Source organism: Rhea americana, unplaced genomic scaffold, assembly GCF_003343005.1.
Source record: "Rhea americana isolate MKP2758 unplaced genomic scaffold, rheAme1 scaffold_74, whole genome shotgun sequence".
Taxonomy (NCBI): Eukaryota; Metazoa; Chordata; class Aves; order Rheiformes; family Rheidae; genus Rhea; species Rhea americana.
In genome coordinates this window covers 3,453,729-3,474,571 of record NW_028186912.1, presented here as the reverse complement: position 1 = coordinate 3,474,571, position 20,843 = coordinate 3,453,729, and the positions used below count along the sequence as shown (strand labels likewise).

General features: G+C 37.6%; 1 protein-coding gene across 1 annotated transcript; it reads left to right on the top strand.

Moving 5' to 3' along the window:
• Nucleotides 1-6: 6 nt before the first annotated feature.
• On the top strand, nucleotides 7-19,784 carry DHFR (dihydrofolate reductase). The gene is made up of 7 exons (XM_085322100.1): nucleotides 7-175; nucleotides 478-527; nucleotides 3,017-3,122; nucleotides 3,735-3,861; nucleotides 15,341-15,456; nucleotides 16,624-16,739; nucleotides 17,077-19,784. Exons 1-6 carry the CDS (start codon nucleotides 90-92, stop codon nucleotides 16,709-16,711), a joined length of 573 nt encoding a protein of 190 aa, XP_085178226.1. The 5' UTR covers nucleotides 7-89; the 3' UTR covers nucleotides 16,712-16,739; nucleotides 17,077-19,784.
• The last annotated feature ends 1,059 nt before the right edge of the window (nucleotides 19,785-20,843 follow it).

Here is a 20,843-nt window from a genome sequence, read left to right as displayed (position 1 = left end):
GGCGCTGTCCCGGCCCCCGGCGGCGGCAGCCAGCGCCGGTCCCGCCCGCGCCGCTGCGCGCCAAGTGCGAGGCGCGGGGCGCGGGTGCCATGGTGCGCTCGCTCAACTCCATCGTGGCGGTGTGCCAGAACATGGGCATCGGGAAGGACGGGAGCCTGCCCTGGCCCCCGCTGAGGTACCGCGGGCCCGGCGCYGAACTACAAGTCCCAGCGCGCATCGCGGCGCGTTGCCCACCGGCGGGCGGCGTGGGGGCCGCGCGTTGCGCGCGGGGACTCGTAGTCGGGGACGGGGGCGACAGGGCGGGAAAGCGGCGGCGGCGGCGGGTGGTGGCCCCGGGCGGGCGCGGCGGCCCCGGGCGCGGCGGSCCCTGGCACGGGGCCGGGCCGCGAACCGTCCCCTGCGGCCTCGGGGGCGCAAGGGCACGTTTCAGACATGGCACCGAGCCGTTGTGATTTTTTCTTCGTGTTTTGTTTCTAGAAATGAGTACAAGTATTTCCAGAGAATGACTAGCACGTCCCGTGTGGAAGGTAATGATGTATTTGTTGCCTTAGTATGCCACTGTTAAAATTAGTCCATGCTGTATCAGTCACAGAAAAGATCCATAACTTTCTTTTTCCATAATGTCAGTCCTGCTTCCCCAGACGGACTGCGCTTCTCCCCCTCCCAAGCCTCCTCAGCCTCAAAATGTTGCCTAGCTTTTCTTGTTTGCCTGTTAATAAAAGATGATATGGAATTATGTAATGTACTGCTGTTTCTTGTTTTAATATTTCATGCTTTAAACAAAAACATTTGTATTTTTATATAAATTGGACAAAGGACTTCTTTTTTATTGAAGGTCCAAAAAGTATTTTACCCCTTTATAAATACGTAATCTGCCGGTTAAATTAGAGAAAGAAACTGGATTTGAATCCAGTTGATTTCTTTGTTTAGGCAATTACTTTGTAAACAAACAGAATTTCAAAGTTTTGTCTCCCACAGACAGCATTTCTACCTACACCTCCAACTGAAGAAGTTACAAAATTATCTTTTTGTGTGTGTGTTTGTTAACAGGTTAGGGTTTTTTTCCAGTCTGTACTAGCTTATCTGGCTGTTCTGTGTACTTCATGCTTGGCCGTTCATTGCTCCCTCTGGCTGTTGTGACAACAATTTGCTGTGTTTGTTTGGGTGCTGAACCATCCCTGTGTGCTGTATTGGCCAACAAAAAAACCTTAACCATACTGCTTATATGCAGCAATAATTTTCAGGCTTAATGAGACATTTGCAACAAAGTGATGTGATAGTTTCTATTGATTTGGTGAGATAAAACCTCTTACTGCAGTGTCAAAAAAGTCAGGGAAATCAGCATAAGCAAGCAGGGACAGGAATACAAGAGATGAGATGGGGCAGCTAATTTGTTCTGACTGGGTACTTTCCACTGCAAAACAGACAAGTCTTGCTACCTTGCCCTATTGCTCTTTTGCCCTGCCTTTACTGTTTGTCTGACTCTTCATCAAGCTGTTTTAATTCTTTTTTTTTTCCTAACACCCTGCTCAAACTAGCAAAACTCACCTGTTCATTAAGATTTCTGAGCAGCCTGATGTGTATTGTTTTGATCAAGGAACATATTCCTATGTTCTGCTCTGAAGGTCTATTCTCTATTCCATAAAGCATGTTTAATCTCATTTTAACAGTAGTCGTAAGTGAAGGATGTTAGTTGTATTTTGGAGATTTAACTCAGCCCATGGCAACCTGGCATACAAAAAAAAAAAAAAAAAAAAAAAAAAAGCAAATGTCTGTCTGCAAATTCCATCTTGTATGACACAAATAAAACATCCGTTTGTTGGTTATGGGTTAAATATAAATAATAATAAAGTTTGCTCCATCCTGCATGTAAATCTTTTGATAAGCTATGATGTTAGATGCCAAACAGTGAAGCTGCTTCACAACTAGAGCTTTTGATGGATCATGCTTCCATAAAACTTAACAGCAGGGCTACCACATTTGGTTCAAAAATGTCCCAGTGACAGATTTTTGAAATTGGGAAGAATACAGTGGAGAAACATCATTTGATCTTGCTTTTGTTCTGCTTGCGTAAGTGCAGTGGCCACTGCTGAAACAATAGTTATTTGTCTAAATAGCACTTTGTTCTATCTGGTATTTATTGGGTTTTAGGCAGTTCTTACACGCATTTTAAACATCAGTTCTCTGGTGTGATATAATAGATCCAGCATCTCTCARACCAGACCAGAAAAGGCCAAAGCAGGAAGAGTAGCTGTGAACAAATCTCATTCTTCTTTCCAAAATCTCTCCTACTGCATTAGGAAACTTTCTGTGTTACCTTGTATGAGTCTTTTACTCTCTCCATGTTCATTTCTCTGGCTACTCTATCTGCTTATAAAGGGAAATGTTGATAAACTTCTTTTCAGCAGGATATATATGAGAAATAATCAGGTTATGAATGTTGAATTTATTCAGAAACAATATTTATGGGTGAATTCTAGAATATGTTTGAACATCTGTTGCACCTCTGCTTTTGGATTAAATTCAGCTGATTTTTGTTCTAAAAGTTGTCCTTAAAGCAGTGGCAATTATTCCTGATCATGTAAATAGAATGACAACACATACAAACACAAAGTAGACTATTCCATGCTGCTTTGGGATTTCTGCAGAGAGTAAGAATGTTTATTCACACTGCAAGAACTACTCTGAGGATGTGAGTTGAATGGGATGAATTTGTCCCCATAGACGTAGCTGAGCCAATGTCAGTATAGTGCATGTAACATAACTTTCAATTGAAAGTTTACAGTTGTGCATAAGAATGGTCTGGTGTCAGCTGCCTACCAAGGCTTTCAGGCACAGACATGTTCTTTTATACATGTGAATAACTTCAGAATCAGAGCCTAAACTTGTTCTTTTGCTAACTACTAAATTGAGCTTGGAAGGAGGAGGTAAGTCCAGTAGATGTCACTAAATTACCAAAACAAATTTAATATAGAGAAGAAATTCCCTTTAAATAAATGTTCTCTCTTTTACTCAGGTAAACAGAATGCACTGATAATGGGTAAAAGAACCTGGTTTTCCATTCCTGAGAAGAATCGTCCTTTAAAAAACAGAATTAATATAGTGCTCAGCAGAGAGCTCAAGTATGTATGTGAAGAATTATGAGCCTGTAAAACAAGTAACAAAACTAAACCAAAAAATATGGATACCATGACTTTATAAAGTAATTCTAGATGTATTATTTTTATATCTGTTTAGAAAATATCTCTCCTGTTGTTTCTGAGGTATATCATTACTTTATCCTTCTTTGCATAAAATAAATACTAGTCCTGGATCTATATAGAAAATATCATATCAGTAGTCCTTATGACTCATATATTTATTTCTTTAGTTTCTAGAGGGCTTTTTTTGACAAGCTGTATTGGGAAAATATTAATGTTTTAGAATTGGGTAGAAGTCTATATTTGATTATGTATATATAGATATTTAAGTTCTTAAATTATGCTTTTTTCCATCTGATACAAAACTTCAGATCTGTAACTTATAATGGTTCTTAAGTCACACATATGATGGAATTCTAATTTATTAAGCATCCTGCAGTCATACAAGAATTCTAACATGATTTAGCAATATAGGCATTTCAAAATAGTAAACTAATGTGAAAGATTTAGTCACTTTTAAATTCAGCAAAATACATTATATGTCTTGATTATCATGATGAATGTCCTTTAAGTAATAAAATTTTGTTTTTCTAGGGAAACCCCAAAGGGAGCACATTACCTTTCCAAAAGTCTGGATGATGCTTTAGCTCTTCTGGATTCACCAGAATTAAAAAGTAAAGTAGACATGATTTGGATTGTTGGAGGCACTTCAGTTTATAAGGTACAATTAGAGTGAATACTTAAATTATTCATTTACTGCAGATGGGAGAAGGATGGCTCAAAGACCTTTTAGGCCTGCTTTAGGAAGTTCAAGGACAAGTTTTTCCCTCATTATGACCCAGCAAACTCCAGTGATACCAATAGGTCAAGTCTGGTGCTTTTGAGAGCTTTTCTGAAATATCTAAATTGTTAGCATATATTGTTACATTTAGTTTACTAAGGGAATAGACTGGCTCTGCAGAGGATGTGGGCATAAGGAAAAATGGTCCAACATTTTAGCCAAAGTTTGACACTTTATATAGGTATACAAGCAGGAAAGAGGATTTGGAGAAGCAGGCAGGTAATGGTGTCGGCAATGGGCAGAGATAATCATAAGACAAAATGTAGAACTGACTCTGCTTTTTCATATCCAGGAATCAGACATCCCYGCTGTTCCCACTCCCCAGTTTTCTCTGGTTATCCTAGGTGTCTCTGTGTCTCTAGTGTCCATTCAGATGCCAATGTGTGTGCCACTCCTTAGGAGTGTCTTTGCACACTCAAAGCCCCCTTTTGCCTTTGGGATTCCCCACAAATGCAACACTCCTCCTTTTCTTAGCTAAGCTATTAGCTATGCAACCATGAAGAGTACTATAAAATCTCTCCTTTCCCAACTCTGTTTCCTCAACCTTCTTTCTCCCCTCTCTTCTTCTTGTCTTCCTCTCATGTATATATACAAAGTTTAGTTATCTCATTTCCTCCATTCACTCCCCTAGAGTCATCCTTTCAGCCTTAAACACTCCAGGTACTGCCATTTAATACTTAATGAATTTTCTCTTAATTTGTATGTTCTCATATAATTTCCCTTTGTTGTCAAACAGTACCACATTAAATATGATGGCAATAGACTCTGGTTCCTATCACATTAATCAGGAGGAGGTGGAATATGGAAGACCATAAGCATTCTTTCTGCTAATAAAAATATCTTAATTTAAAAAATTATAAAGCATACCCTTTACCATTGGTAAAGGAAAAGGCTGTCCTGTTACTATCCTTTAGCCATTCCAGGTATGCCGAAAATATACTCCACTTCTTGTTTAGCACCTGAACTATAGGGCTATGATCAAAAGACCACCAGGCTCCTAGCAGTAAATTAGGCTAGTAATATCTTTTGTATATGGAGTGGTAAAAATGTGTTCTAATATTTCTTGCCTTTGCAGTTTATGCCTTGCAGAAAGGTATGTTTCGTGAATCTCTTCTCTGTAACCTAAGGAATGTCTTTTACAGCAGAAAAACAAAGATAACGAGGTATTACTAAGGCTGTAAGAAAAATATGATGCAGATGCAAATAGCCTATAAAACAACATTCTTGTACCTTTTTTTAATTTGTAGTCTTGCAATCACTTTTACATGTGGTAAAGTCTTCTCACTATGTATTTGATACCCAAATCTATTCACTCTGTAATCAGGTATTATCATAAAGAAATAACCTGTACTTCATTCTCAACCATTAAAGTTTATTTTTGGAGGCAGATCCTCTTCAGAATAGGCATAATTACCCAATAGGAGCAAGAGATTGGATTTCACTTCTGCCTACAATTCTGCAGGATGCACGATGTGAGCAAAAGTGATTACTTCTTATGCACATGCAGTTATCTAGTGCTGCAAAGACTGATAATTTTTGCTTGTTCTTACAAGAAATTCTATATCATATGCTTCTAAATTCACTATTTTCTCCTGTGTTGGCTGGTATCTCATAGAAAACAATGCCATTTTTAAGACCACTACTCACCAGTAATAAGAAAGATGCAGTCTTGATCAAGAGAATTTTTGCAACATATTTCTGTGCTGGTCAGCATAAGGAATCTGATACTAATTTGAACTGTTCTAAATCTTTTAAGCTTCTAATCAAGTTGTTTCAAAGGAGTTTGTAATTCACCAGGGAGAAATATGACAGCTTTGTACAGATTCTTGCATTTCAGCTAGCATTGTGATCTTAATTAAAAGGGTTTGATACAAGCTGTACACCTTTATCAAAGCTGCAGATAATATTTTTAGTGCCTGTATTAAAAATGCACAAAGGATTACTAGAATATTATCATTACACCATGTTTGTGTGGGAAGTAAAATATCAATTGGTAATTGAAGTGAATCATTTTATTCAGTAATAGTAGATACTTGTTTTTAAAGCCTTATTTTGATCTCACTACTTTATGTGGCTTAAAGGTTTAGGACAGACTGTTTTTTCAGTATAAGCCTGTTACAGAGAAAGTGGCTGTAACTACTTCAGCAAGTAGGTGGAACATGAGTGGTTTGAAACAGGTACTACTTAGTACATGACATTTTCACTGTTAGTACTTTGAGGGTTTGAACTCAAACTTCAAATCATTTGAACCAGGAAGAGCTTTATGAGGACAAACTTTGAGGAAAGCAGGTCACTCTGGAAAGCATCATACTTACATCTGTCTCCTGCAGGTGATGGTCCTTGCCCCAACCAACCTAAAGCCTTTTCTATTCCTGATCCTTCTTTTGCTTCTCATTCACAAGTAACACTGTGGTGCCTGCTGAGTAAATCCTCTTCTGCATTTAAGGGTGGCCACACAAGAGTGCAATGGAGAAGGAACAACAAGCTCACACATAATGCTCACGGCACTTACTTTAGGAGGATTCCTTGACTGTTACAGACTGCTGCAGACTTCTCAAGGGCTGAGTAGAAAGATGGGTATAATACCATTTTTGGAGTCTTCACCACTGCAGGTGTTGATAAGAGGTYCTTGGCACAGGAGCTGAGCTCAGGCTGGTAGGATCTCATTGTTCTGGGGATTCTGGAGAATAAGAAATGAATGTAGTAGATGTGAAGATAGAAGGTGCACAACTGAGGCCATCTGCCAAAAGTTTGCACTACAGCTCTGCCACTGCCTGACATCGCTTCCAGAATTCATACCTTTATTCTGCTGAAAAGAGAGAAGCAAGCCTGCCAGTTGCTGAACACTTACAATGCAGCTGTCTATTGCTTATGGCCCTCTTTACCACACCTCCTAGGTGATCAAGCACAGTTTTCTCCAGAGTAGTGTGAAGTGCTGGCATAAGCTTATTTCTGCCTCAAGTACCTTGAAGAGCAGAGGAAGGTGAACTCTTAACAGSGTGGCCATCAAAGTCCACTGACAGGTTACCTTCATACATTGTTCAAGAGCATACTGTGGGAGACTGTCTCACTTGGGACTTTGTTGATCAGGAGAACGCAGAGTAGCTAGACATGGTAGGTATTTTGATAAGGGACAGGGAGGGCTGAGCAGAGAGTATTTGTGTTAGGAAGTGAGAGCAGAAAGATTGGAAAAGAGCTGCCACAGTCCATTGAATAGAGACTAGTTCAATAATCTCTTTCTGCTTCAAAATGTTCCCAAGGTAAGCTTTTGAGGCCGGCTGTTGTCTGAGGTTTTGCTAAAGGCATGTTTTTAAATTTCTTCATGTTCTTAAATTTGATTTGATATTGCTCACCTCATGAGGTTTGTAATCTCATAATACAGCCACAATGTAGTAATCTTGCCTGCAAGGAAGTTTTTGGACTTCTCACAACACAGTTTTATAAGCAGCATCCTTGAATCCCAATGTGACACCATGCTGGATTGTCAGCACTCTACTTGATCTACTGAGTTGGAGGAGTTGATACTACTGCTGACTGTGTGGCTAAGGATGGAGAAATAGAGCAGCCCAGAGTGGGCCAGTGGATCACAGCAAATATGAAGGCATTAATGCAACATGAGAGGCACTCCATGATGTTGCATGAGCACTTGAGGTTTTAAGAGCCTTCTGCAGGCTCTTGTGTGCTTGTTATGTGCTTGAAAATTTGTAGTGGTGTAACTCACTTACTTGTTCTGTCCCTTGAGTCCCTATCAGCAGATGGACCGTATCAGGCATGCTCCTGAAACAGATTTTTGGTTTGGTTTCATCCCTCAAAAAATTCAGTTCATGCATGCCAAGATTACTCACCACTGCAACCAAAGTATGGAAAGTGGGGACAACTGGAAGATTCACTTCAAAACCACATTTCTGATCTGAGCTAAGACAGTAATGTAGGTGCACTTTGTATGGAAGTATTGTCTCTTACCTGAGAGGTTCAGATCTTGGTTTTGATTCTGAAAGAACAATGCTACCTAGAGATCCTAAGGGATTTTGGTGAATACAAATTAAATCAGCTTTTTTTTTTTTTAACTGGATTAAATTGTGTATTTCAAATTGATTAAAAACATCATCCAGATTTTACTAGGAATCAGAACCAAAAGTCTAGTCACATCCCCAGATATTGAACAGAAGCTTTATGACGGAACATTTTAAAAAGCAGGCAAAGGTTTACTTATGTGGATGGAACAGTCTTACAATAATGTTGTTTGTTGAGTGTTTAATACAAATCTTGCTTTGTTTTGTTTTGTTTTGTTTTGTTTTGTTTAAAAAAAGCAAACACACATCCCTAGCAGTGAACTTAACCAGTGGAAAAAAGCCTATCAATAAAACTTAAAAAAAAAAAATTGAAGAATATATGATTCAGGTCCTCATAATCAAGGCCTCTTTAGTAGCACTGAAAGAGGCTATAGGTCAAACAAGTTTTCACCTTGATAAAGCAGTTTGTTTTAAAACATCTCAAACATTTAAAAATATCGCTTCTATTTTATATGTTCCTACTCAGATTGTTGCTTTCTCAATGCCATGGAAGCAAACAATGACATTCAAGGTCATATTGCTGAAGTACAAAATTGCATTAATGTATTAAATTTGGAGAACAAACTTGTAATTTCATAACAGAACAAGAAGTTCTTTTTCTTTCGTAATAAGTGTTGTTATTTTTGCTGTTTAGTTATTCCCAGCCTAGGTACTGACAGAAAATAGATGTTTTTTGATAAATAGCATTTGGGGAAATTATTCAAAGAGGCTTGATCTGGAAAATTAAATTTCCAGTGATCTCCAAAGGAAAATTTTATCTAATTTTCATGCTCAGGTGTCTTCCTATGTATTAATAATTGACAGCTTGAATACCCTATTTTGTGTTTGGTAATCTCCTACTGCATTTCATTCTTCAAAGTTACTGAATTATAAAGTTGCTATTCATATTTACTGCAGCAAGTCCCTTGCAGATGATTGATTGCCCTCTTAACTAGAATTTATTGACTAAGCATATAAGCCTCACTTGGTTATGAATAACCTGAGTGRGTTGTGAGTGCCGCATTTGCTAAGCTTTAAATATTTGCTATACCATAAGGGTGATTCCTTTAAGAAATGTTAAGAAYTTGCGTCACTAGTTTTTTTGAGGTTTTGGGTTTTTTTTTTTAAGCCTTCCAAAATTTTACCAGATAATACACTTTTACTTAGAATGTCTGAATTTTCTATAGGCTATAAAAGAAGTAGTAATTTATCTCCCTTCCCTGCATGTAAGACAAACTGTTTTTAAACTGTGTACTTACTGGAATAGAGACTGACATGTATATGTTGCCTTCTGTTTTTAAAGAGTTACAGTCAGAAATGTGACTAGGGACCAAGATCCAATTATGAGAGAGTTAGGCAGAAAGCTCATTTTTCCACGCTCACCCACTGTATTCTTGTGGGTTGGCAGCACTGCTGTTATCTTGGAACATAGCTGACAAAGAACATTGCAAAGAGCAAGTTCCTCTGAGCTGGGCGAAGCCATTGACATAGAGGGTGTCACACTGCAGGCCAAAAGCATCGCTCTGCTCTGTGAGGAGTCAATGCAAAAAATGTAGCACTGCATTGGTTTCTCTGTTAGTTCTGTTTCAGGGTAAACTAATCAGCATGGCTTAAACCTACTGAATTTTTTTGAAAACCAGTATCAGATTTGAGTGTTAGGACTCAAATCTAATCACAAATAGAGGGCAGTATCTTCAAAACCACAGTTTTGTGTGGAAACTAAATTCTATATACTTTGCTTATATATACTTTGCTTATATATACTTCATACTTGCACATTAGGATAGTTCTGGCCTATGGAAAGAACGTCTCAGTGGGCAGCTGGCTGTGACAATGCAGGGAAATTTGAGGGAGAGAGTGATTGTTTTGGTGGCACAGCTGGTATGTTGTTTGACCTGTCCCACCAAACTCATGTTACTCTTAATCTATTATGCAAGTGTTGGTCCTAAGCACTTGTGTATCCAAGGAAGATTGCTGTCTTCATAGCATATAAGCAAATGGAATGCTTATATTTTATTATTGCTATGCCATTGAATCCTTTTTATGTAAGAGTTTTCCCACATCGCTTTGTGGAGTTGTCTGAACAGGAAGACGACAATGAGAAGAAAATTTGGCCTCTATTCCTATGGCCCTTTAGGACCAGATGAATCCTTTCTGAGAAAGGATTAGAGTCATCTTAATGTAATTCTCTAACATCTCTTTATATAAAAGTGATAGGGTCACAGCACTGCTGTTAACAGCACTGAAACCCCCTGTTTCCTGCTCCCCCCAAGATTCATTTACTGTAAAAATATATCCATAACTAATGTAGTTTATGCCTCAAGTGGCCAATGCTTTTTGTACTTACCTAGTTATAAATAAGATTAGATGAAGCAGAACTACAATACTAGCAATAGACTAGTGACCTTAATTAATAATTCCTATTAAGAGTTGAAGAACTCTTTGATGTACAAGTCTGTTTAACTGAGATTCTTGAATATAGGTTTTAAATCAGTATCTTCATGTTTTCACACATTTGAGAAGGACACAACTAGCCTTTCCAGTATACTCTTCAAAATAAAGTCAGAGGATTTTTTTAAAATGGGAAAGGAAAGTATAATACTCCTATTACTCTTATGAACAAACATACTGATTTGACATTCTTTTGGGAAAAATAATTACTAAAAAAGGTTAACATATGAATCAGAATTACAGTCACAAATCATGAAGCTATGAAAGGCTGTTGCTATTTAAGTTCTTACCAAGGTAATGGTAAAGATTTAAAAGGCCCTCCTTTTAGAGTAACACTTGGAAAAGTCTAATGAGTAAAGTGTAACTGTTTCTGCATGGGCAGGGTTTTCAGTAAAGCTGATAGAAGATTTTGGTTATGAAAGGTACAGTTAATTTGCAATAGATGTGACAGGATGCTGCTGCACCTGCCTTTGTCTCTGGCAGAGAACTGGTGATGGGAACTATCACAGTACTCTCTCCATCCCTTTCTCCCAAAGTTTAGCCTCAGCAGCTTGGGAAGGAAGGATTTTTCAAAGGTGGTTATCATTTTCATGGTAATCATTGCGACTGACTAAAACGTTGTGAGACTTTTAAGTCTAAGATTTTTTTTATATATATATATATATAATAATTACTTTAATAGTCTTGTGGCTTCTAAATATAGCTTACGTATGTGATTCAAATACATTTTAAGGCTTGAAAACAGATTGCAGATGAAAAGAATATTTCTCTTGAAACTTTTTCTTTTATAGTGTTCTCGTATCTTGTTTGGATTGGCAATGCTGATGTCTAGTGGCAGAAAGACATTTGAAAAATAAGTGCCTCACATGGTTGCTTTGTCTATTGTATTTATTTTATGTAATCAGTAGAAGCACTGAAAGTTCTTTCTAAAACCTGAGAATCTTTGAATGACTAGAGGTAATTTGTCTCTTCTGCAGCAATCAGTTGCTATGCCTGCTATATTACAGTGATTTGGTGATAAATCTATAAAAGATTAATTTTCTATTTAGTACTTCTGAAACTGCTTATAATGTGCAATCACTGTTTGCGGCAGAGCTTTAAGGTATTTTAACCTGTATTACACAAAGACAAACTACCCCAAGGTGATAGTCCTGTAAGTGCAGACATAATCTAATCTTATAAGACTGTCAGTCCAGTATGGTTGGAGATTGAGGAAGGTAATTGCTAGGTCACCTCCTTTTTACTTCATGATTCAGAAACAGGCCTACTGAGGGGAGCCTAGAAGACAGCAAAAAGAACAGTGTATGCTGAAGATACCTATGTATCTTCATATGTAATAAAGGACTCTGATTCATACAGAGGGTGTGTTACCTAGGATAACAGGAGCAGTACTGATGCCCCAGCTCTCTTGTCCTTCCTCTCTTGTGGAATGTCATGCGGGTTTGAGGAGGGTTGTTCTGTTTCTGAAGGAACAGCCTAATAGCCACAGTTTTGATACACTGTGCTTTAAAGTGAACTAAAATCAGATTTGCTTTTCCTTAGTATATCAGGATGTAGTATCTTACAGGGTTCAGTAGCTGCTATAAAAGCAAGTAAGCCTGTGGGCATAGGAAACAGAAATGCCCGTCCCAGGGAAACCAGTACATGTACAAATAGACTCCTAGGAGGATTAAGTGGCTAATGGAGGAAAAACAAAAAATAAAACAAATAATACTAAACTCATTTCCTACTTACTAGAAACAGTTTGTATGTTAAGTATCATACTAGCTTACCTCAGTATTGCATCATCATTGGCACTATGTATTAGCTACTCTGTATTCTATTTAAATGTCCAAGGTCTACTTACATATTCTATCCCATGATATGTTCTATATGTCATGTTAAAACTAAGTAGTATTTACCTTATTCTGTTCATTAGAATAAATATAGATCATGTATAATTCCTTCATTAAACTCAGATTAAGTATTTCAAAATGCTATCAGATTAGCACTGCGCATCCCAGAACATATTTCCATTACCAAAAAAAGGTGGTGAAATTCATAGGCTGAATGGGACAAGGCAAGAGTGAACAGTAATGGAATGTCAGTGAGGAATACCTTAATCCTCATGTAAATTTCCAGAGTTTTCATGATACTGGCACCTCTCCTGCCAGTATCAGTCAGTCCACAGCAATAGTTTGCAGAGGAGGTGTCAGAGTCCAGTGCTCTCTGATCAGGTTATTTTAGATATCCTATACACATATAAAGTTTAACATTTAGTACAAAGTTTACCTATTTGAAGCTACTGTCAGGGATCAAGGGCCACTGCTCCCCAAGGGACAGGAAGCTAGGAGCAATAATTTGTCCGGTGAGGCAAGGCTGTTCCAGCTCATGGTTCACGGTTATGAGATGGGCCTGAGGTCAAGCCCGGAAGTCAGTCTGCATAGCAGAAACATGTCCATCAAGGGTAACCAGGGTCAGGCACAGCCTGGGCAGAGGTGAGGCTGGGTAGCTGGCTGCAGGCTGGGATCAGGGCAGCGCATGGCTGGGCATGAACAGGGCCGGGGCAGGGCTGGAGACTGACACTGCTGTGGTGTTGTGGGGCAGGGACTGACAGCCCTGGGCTGGGCTGAAATGGGGGCCTGGGCCTGGGCAGGGGAGGGGGACCACAAGGGAGGCTGTTAAGGCCCATTAGTGCCCTCAGCACCCTTACTGTTACGTAGGACTTTGATTTAGCAGACTTATGGAGCAATGTAGTTAAAACATAATACAGGTACAAATTATACTTAGCAGAGTACAGCAGTTGTAATACACAGTTAAATCACAATACAAATCTGGTACTCTTTTTTGATCTCTAAGATGCTAACCATCACAACACTGGGCATTCCCAGTTGATGGGAAGGAATACATGGGTCAATGCCAGCTTGAGCTCATTGCTCTCCTCCAAGCTCTTTTTGTTCATTGTTTAGTTTCTGTAGTCTATTAGGCTTATATAAACCTAACAACTTCCTGCAGCTTGTCTGACTGCACATGGACATATGCACCATGCATATGGTGCACCAAGGTAAATTTCAGATGTACGATGGTTCAGCAGGTCTGTAGCAGAAACAAAGGAAATAATATAGTTCAGTTAGGGAAACTATTGCTGTCCAATACGTACTACTGAAAAAAAAAAAAAAAAAAAAAAAAAAAAAAAAAAAAAAAAAAAAAAAAAAAAAAAAAAAAAAAACCCACAGAACAATTATTCAACATTTAAACTTTCATTCCCCATTGGATTTATTGCCTCCAAAACTTCAACAAGCTTATTAATAGTCATCTTAGGTCTAACTGGTCACCTGAGGTTGTTCTCTGAGGTTTAAACGCTGGCTGTCATCTTTGGACTTGTAGTATCCGTTTTGGAGAAAGGCCTAGAGATAAAAGTTACATGGCTAAGAGTGCTTAACAAGTCTGAAACACATCATACAGGATTATGAATCCAGACTTAATTACATTTCCAGTTTCCATAATAGGGCACAACTGTGTCTGAGGTTTTTTCCAACAAAACAGTACGACATCTCTTGGAGAGGAAATTGGAAACAGTATTGACCTGTCTTGATAGTACGGAGTTCTTCTTGAAGCACTGAAAAAATTCCCAATAAGCAAGATAAGAGCTCGACTGACTCATCTACTACAAAACAAAAGTGTCTCTGTTTACAGAACACAGCAGGTTTTTATTAGYGAAGTAAGTTATTTTTGCATTATTCTACAGATGAATGTTTCTCCTCTCACCTCACCCTTATTAAAAAAAAAAAAAAAAAACTTTGTTATACAAACTAGATGAACACCTATTCAATGCTGATGGATGTCAGTGTGCTGTGACTTACCTTTTTCATTTTAAGACATTCACTAGTAATAGAGCTGCTTTTCTAGAAACCAATTTCCCAGCAGTCCTACATATTAATTTTACTGGATTAAATTTGCATTTACTAGGTTACTGTAGTTGTTAAAGTAATACCTAATAGCATACTGCATGGTGAATCACCTTTAACAAAGAACACTGTTCATTACTGAAATTAGAGAAAGAAAGGCTGTAAGCATTTCAGCAACTACATTGTATCCAGGCACCAGTATAGCTTTTAACAGGTTATTTTAATGTCAGGAAGGCCTGGAAGATGCAACCTTTCAATCTGATTTGGAGACCAAACTTCCTTTTTTAATTCCTGATTTTGTGTGAAATTGTTAGTGAGGAACTACCCTAACAAGTATCTTCATAACCTTTTTCATACAACAAATCTGGAAAATCTTTGTTATATGATATACAGTTAATGTTATCTTTGACATGTTCCAGAAATCACTCACTCACATTAAATTGGCAGATAACTCAATCATTGGAGTTGCAAACTCCTACAGACTAGAAATGTGGTATAACTGTGTGGTATTTCTGTCAGATGCCCCAAGATCTGAGAGCAGGTCTTGCTGCCACTTAACAACAAGATGAACAAAATGAAATTCTCTTTTCAGGAAGTTTTCTTGGGCAAAATCCAGAAGAGGAGATTGAGAGTCCAACTTCCACTGCATTGCTTAAACTATGCAATATAAATAAAAGAATAACTAAGTTTTAGCTAACATAAATGCATATAGTGTGTAAACTGTAAGTAGAAAATATCCTAAGATCCTATCAGTTCTTTTTGAATGCTGCAGTAGTGATGTCTGGTGCAGACAGAACAAAAATTTGGAGAAGTGGTAAAGAAAACTAACCTTTTAAATGGATCTGATACTTAACATTGATGTTGTCTTACAATATTAAAAATGTCAGTAGCAAGAATAACACTTCATGCATAGTTGAGCTGTTTTACAGGGAACAACTTGATTTTTAATCCTTTCTTTTGTTTTTAAAGGCAGCAATGGAGAAGCCAATCAATCATCGACTGTTTGTGACAAGAATTTTGCAGGAATTTGAAAGCGACACATTTTTTCCAGAAATTGACTTAAATGACTACAAACTTCTCTCAGAGTAAGTATCAAGATGCATAGCAGTCTTGTGTTCAGATGGCAGAATTCATAATTTACTTTAGTAAAGGATAAAATAGTAAGGATACTATTAAGACCTCATTCTGTCTCAAGTTAGAGGTGCTCTTCACCATCTTTTTCCCCCAGAGTCATAGCACAAGGGAAGAAATTCTTCCTCTTCTTGCTGCTCCTATTTTCTCTCCCAGCTAGTTACAGATCAGCAGTGGAAGAAATGCAAAGTAAGGCAAGTCAGGCTCTCTGCCTGCAACCCCATGAAACTGAAAAGGATTAGTTAGCACTGAAGTTGGGGAGAATAGGTAGGGACAGGAAAGGAAGGATGCTGGAGAGACAAACAAGATGAGTAGGAAGGATGAGTCACCTCCTTCAAGGCTAACATATTCTGAACTGCTCTGTGCCTTATGTCATAAGCCTGCTTCAAGACACTGATCCAAAGCTGCCCTCTCTCCCTCTTGGTTATTTTTCAGGAATACTTTGCTTGGTTTTGGCCAATGAACTGAAATCAGAATTTGGTCTTAAAACATTCATTTATAAAAAAGCAGACATTTTTTCACCCACTAAAATAGAAACCTAAGAGAGGTCTGTCTTTGCAAATAAAATGTTAAATTTCTTCCTCCCTCAAAGTCAGTGTTATTTATGCAGAATTTTTATTCTGTTACAGGGGGTGGGAGAGATTTTTAAAATGTCTATTAATCAAATTGTTTTAGTAAAGCTGGAATAGAAGGACATACTTTGCAAGGTAGCAATCATCTGCTTTAAGAAGCTGTTATAGAACTTGTAAAAGCTCTTTACCAATAGCATTTCCTTTAAACCATATGAGTAAAGCAAAAATGTTCATGTCAACTTCTGCCTCTACAGACATTTTAGATAATATGGTAGAGGTTTTAATCAAACTCTTAGACTTTTTTTTTTTTTTTAAAAACATCGGTTTATACTTTCTTGATTTCAAATGGTATGTGTACAGGTTGCTGACAGTAGTTAACATGATTCCTGAAAATAGAGATGTAATCAGTATTCCCATGGTAAGCATGGTATTTTCATCTCCTATTTCAAACAACTCTCTTTTCTGACTGACTGGATAAACTACTGGTGACTCACAATGATGTTTTTATCTACTCGTTGGCTTCTGCTTTTTCCCTTACTCTCTTCCCAGATACCCTGGTGTCCCTGCTGATATCCAAGAAGAAAATGGCATTCAGTACAAGTTTGAAGTGTATGAAAAAGCTGTCTTGGCACAATAAATGAGGCTTTCTGTACTTCTACATAAGGGTAGGCATTTTAAATCATAACCTTACTGAATGTAACTATGTATGTATTACATTGTTGTCAGAAAATCCTTCTTTATAGTACAATACTTCAGCAGTGAATGATTCCAAAAAACACATTCATCACTTTGAATACACATGCTGCAGCAGAAATGAGTGCAGTCAGCAGCATGAAAGAGGTAGCTCTAGGGAATGCCCCAACTACGGTAGCCTGAGAGCTTTTATTGATCTTTACAGCCCGAGGCAACATCTGAAACAATTACTTGAGCAATTAAAGCAAGTAGACTGCATTAAGAACTTTTCTAAGTAAATCAGATGTTTTGAATATTTTTTTTTCCTAGTTTGGAATATCTACTAATGCAAGAAGTCCAACACTGAGAAGGCGTCAAAGATCCTGAGCTTGATTGGGATGGTATATACATTTGTAACAATCTTTACAATATGCGGAAGAAGGGGAATTAAAATTGAAAGCATAACAAAAGGATGAGAAAGCATAAAACTGCTCAAGCCATGTGGAAATGGAATCCAGAAGTCTCAGGCAGTAATCCAGGGATATACTGATCTTTCATGGAAGTCCTCTGTCATCATCTTAACCATTCTGGGAACACAGCCTGCCTCATTCCTTTTAACTGAAAATACTGTATTACAGCTCTAATCTGATAAAGAGGTTTAACTTTTCCATTGATCTAACAGTTGTGTAAAGGCTTGCAGAGCATTGTTGCTCCTATACAACATTGCTAGTCAGTTTGTCTGTGGCTATTTAGTAGTGTAAGAACATAAACGTTACTTTCTTAACAGGATTTGTGTTCTTGTCCCTTCTGAGTTTTATCAGAATGCGTAGTGTTAACTTACTCTGCCAGTGTGATTTCAACTATTGTACATGTCATAGAAATATGGATTATAAACAGACAGTGGGTTTCTGTTTCTTCTTTGGTTACATGTAGCTAATACAACAACATTTTGCATTATTATTCCCTAACCATAGCAAGCAATATATTGGTACACTAGGTTCTAAAGGCATACAATACCAAATGTTACCAAAGTTGTTGGGTGCCAGTACTATCACAATATCAGATTATGAGTAGTGCTAATCTATTGCTACGTATTGACTACCCYCATCCCACTCCATGGAGAGGCTGGCAGAGGAATCAACTTACCAAGTGATATGGAGAGAAGCTGGGATGTACTTTGCCCAGCTATGCTTCCTTGTGCTACAGCTACTGCCTTGAGAAAGGAAAGTTAAAAAGCTTAACCTGCCAAAATCTGCTGACTCTTTCCTCATTGTATTTTTAAAGCATCATCACATAAAGCAATAGTGTGAGAGATTCAAATGATAATGCCCAACACTTAATGTTGCACTAAGGCCCAGTCCTAATGTCAGTGAGGACAGCACTGGCCCTCAGCATATTTTACACAGCATATAACTGGGTACAGCAGGCATGTAACAGCATCCAGTTTTTAATAGAAGAGTTGAAACTTGATTTTGCTTGCCTTTAAAAAACAAAAAGAAACTTCATTGATAAGGGAAAAACACTTAAAATATCAACTTTGAACTACCACTGAATTTTCCATGACAGTTTGACAAGAGTTAACTAAGAAAGAATAATTTTTGCAGTTTCTGTCCTGGATTGTCTTGATTTTCTCTGTGTTCTTTTGCAGTCTTAAAAATCTAGGTACTTTCCTTTGTTGGTCTTCTTGTTCCATATATGCTAACTTTACATCAGTCAATAAAGACTTAAGCATTAATATTATATGTTTGTGTGAGACAGCAAAAAGCCTACTGAGTTATAATTTGATAGATTTGCCAACACAAAATGAAAGAGAATGAGGAGAAAGACTGTGTTTTGGGGGGACTTGTTTTTTTGTTTGTTTGTTTGTTTTAAACAGTCACAGTCACTCTGATGATTAAGAGAAAATAATTTCCCAAAAGCATGAAACATTTTATATATATCAGTTTACATTCAAAAAAAATAGGACAAAGTTAAAAGTTTTGCACAGCAAGTCTGCAGGGTGCTGTGTTTAATGGCAATTGAGTATTTATTAGAAATGGAAGCAAGACTTATGTAATGTTACTGATGTCAACACAGATCTGGTCAGAAATATTCTGCCTAAGCATATTTTGCAGGAGCTAGAGTTCACTGAGACCAAAATACTTCATGGAACCACTCTGGTTTCAAAGAACTTTTTCCCTTGGGTACAGACAATTCTCTTAGAACCACATATAGTTACTGTCTGTAGACTAACTTACTCCTCTCCAAATTCAGCTAACTAACTTCATTTGTCAGATTTTACRAGTCAATTTAAGATTCAAGGCAACGGGAACTTTTAAAATTGCACTGCAGTTCCCTACTTAAAGCACCAATTTTTCAGAACATACTAATGATGCATCTTCTTTGGTGTGGCACTCAGCCAAAACCAAGGAATTGGTTTCTCTTTTTTGTTGGCTTTTTTGTTTAATAAAAACACTGCATTTGGACAAGTTTTTGCATTAGAGGTTTCAATATGCCATATAATTGCTAATTAAGAATTAAGAAAATGTATTTGATGGCAGTGAAGTTGGGTCCAAAGAAAGTATGTTCATCTTAAAGACAAACATACCAGTCACTACAGGGTACATGCTTACTGTTTCAAGAAGATGGATAGGCAGAAGAAGACAAGTCTTTGTATGTTCAGGAAGCATATACAAAGACTGCTGACAGATATATTATTTTCAGAGGATAGGAACTTTGCATGTTTTAGAAATCTGTACCTTTTTAAAAATACTTCAAAATATTCATTTAAAAATAAAGATGAGAAAAATGGATATCCTCTTTTTTGAAAAGCACAAAGCTACTAGCTGGAATTTTTATGGCCCATTTTTCAAAAACCGTGCTTCATTGATTGATGGGTTGGTTGAAAAAGCAAGAGATGATACAGTAACAGTGTTTACCAGCTTCACCTGCACTGGCTATTGCACCTGCTACCTCCCTATTCTAGCAAGGGGAATATAAAAAAATCTGTATTACTGCTTGATGAAAAAAAATTGTTCCAAATACAACTTTTTCCCACATTTTGTTTACTCTTGTATCTTGCTGGTGTAACAATGCTGTGAAAAATCACAGATTCTCATTATGTCTAGTACAGTTTCTCCCCAGTTCTATGCAGCTAAGTGCAATGAAGAGCATCGTGAGTGACAATATAATCACCAATCACAAAGAAAAGTATAGTATAGATATAATTTAATCCCACTCATTCATGCTTTCCTAGGAACAAAGTGTTCTCAACAGATTAAAACTATTATTCTTTAAAATTAAATTTTTAACAAGATGATAGCTAAAATTGGAAGATCTCCACAAGAGGTAAAAAAAAACAAACTTAATGTTTCTGTTGCTTGTCTGTTATCTCTCTTTTCTCTGACAATGGACAGCAATTCCCATCTGGTAGCAGAAAACTAACATTTTAAGTAGCTCATTAATAGTGTTATCGTCATTGTGTATTGAAGGACAGAATTGGGAACATTCCAATAGCCAGTCTCCACCATGGAAATTAATTCATGGAGAAGAATTGTACACACTAAATAATACCAGTTTCCTAACTTAGCAAACAGAATATTACTAGAGTTACCAGAAAGGATGCAAGGATAAAAACAGGAAGTGGAAAATGATAGTGATTAGTTTATGCATATAATCTAAGGAAAATGTCAAGTGTGTAGGACATGAGCTCTTAATTCGGACCAGAAAACAATGTTGTCTTCATCAGACTACAGCTAATCTGTCACAGGCTTAAACCTAAATCCAACATTATGGTGATCTGTTCAAAAGCTACACCAACAGAAAAGAGATATACGAGCAGGCAGCAGCTGATCTGGAGAAGGGAAATAAAGCTCTGTGAAGGATTATTTGTCAACTGGTACAGAAAATGAGATAACTAGAATACAGGAGTCTTACCAAAACTTAGTAGGTATGAAACTAGAAAATGCTTACCTCATTATATCACTATGCTTTAACTGTCTTTGCTTGCTCAGGAGGATTGTAGGAATGAAGCCTATCAAATCAGGGTACACTCACAAAAAGCTGCTGAAGAGGTAGGTCCTGGAACAAAAGAGTGGAAATGGGGAAACATAGGTGAG

Excerpts from the sequence above, each read along its gene's own strand:
- DHFR (XM_085322100.1), top strand. The coding sequence starts at position 90 with ATGGTGCGCTCGCTCAACTCCATCGTGGCGGTGTGCCAGAACATGGGC. Across the intron at positions 528-3,016 it reads TAGCACGTCCCGTGTGGAAG|GTAAACAGAATGCACTGATA; the intron begins GTAATGATGTAT and ends TCTTTTACTCAG. Across the intron at positions 15,457-16,623 it reads GACTACAAACTTCTCTCAGA|ATACCCTGGTGTCCCTGCTG; the intron begins GTAAGTATCAAG and ends CTCTCTTCCCAG.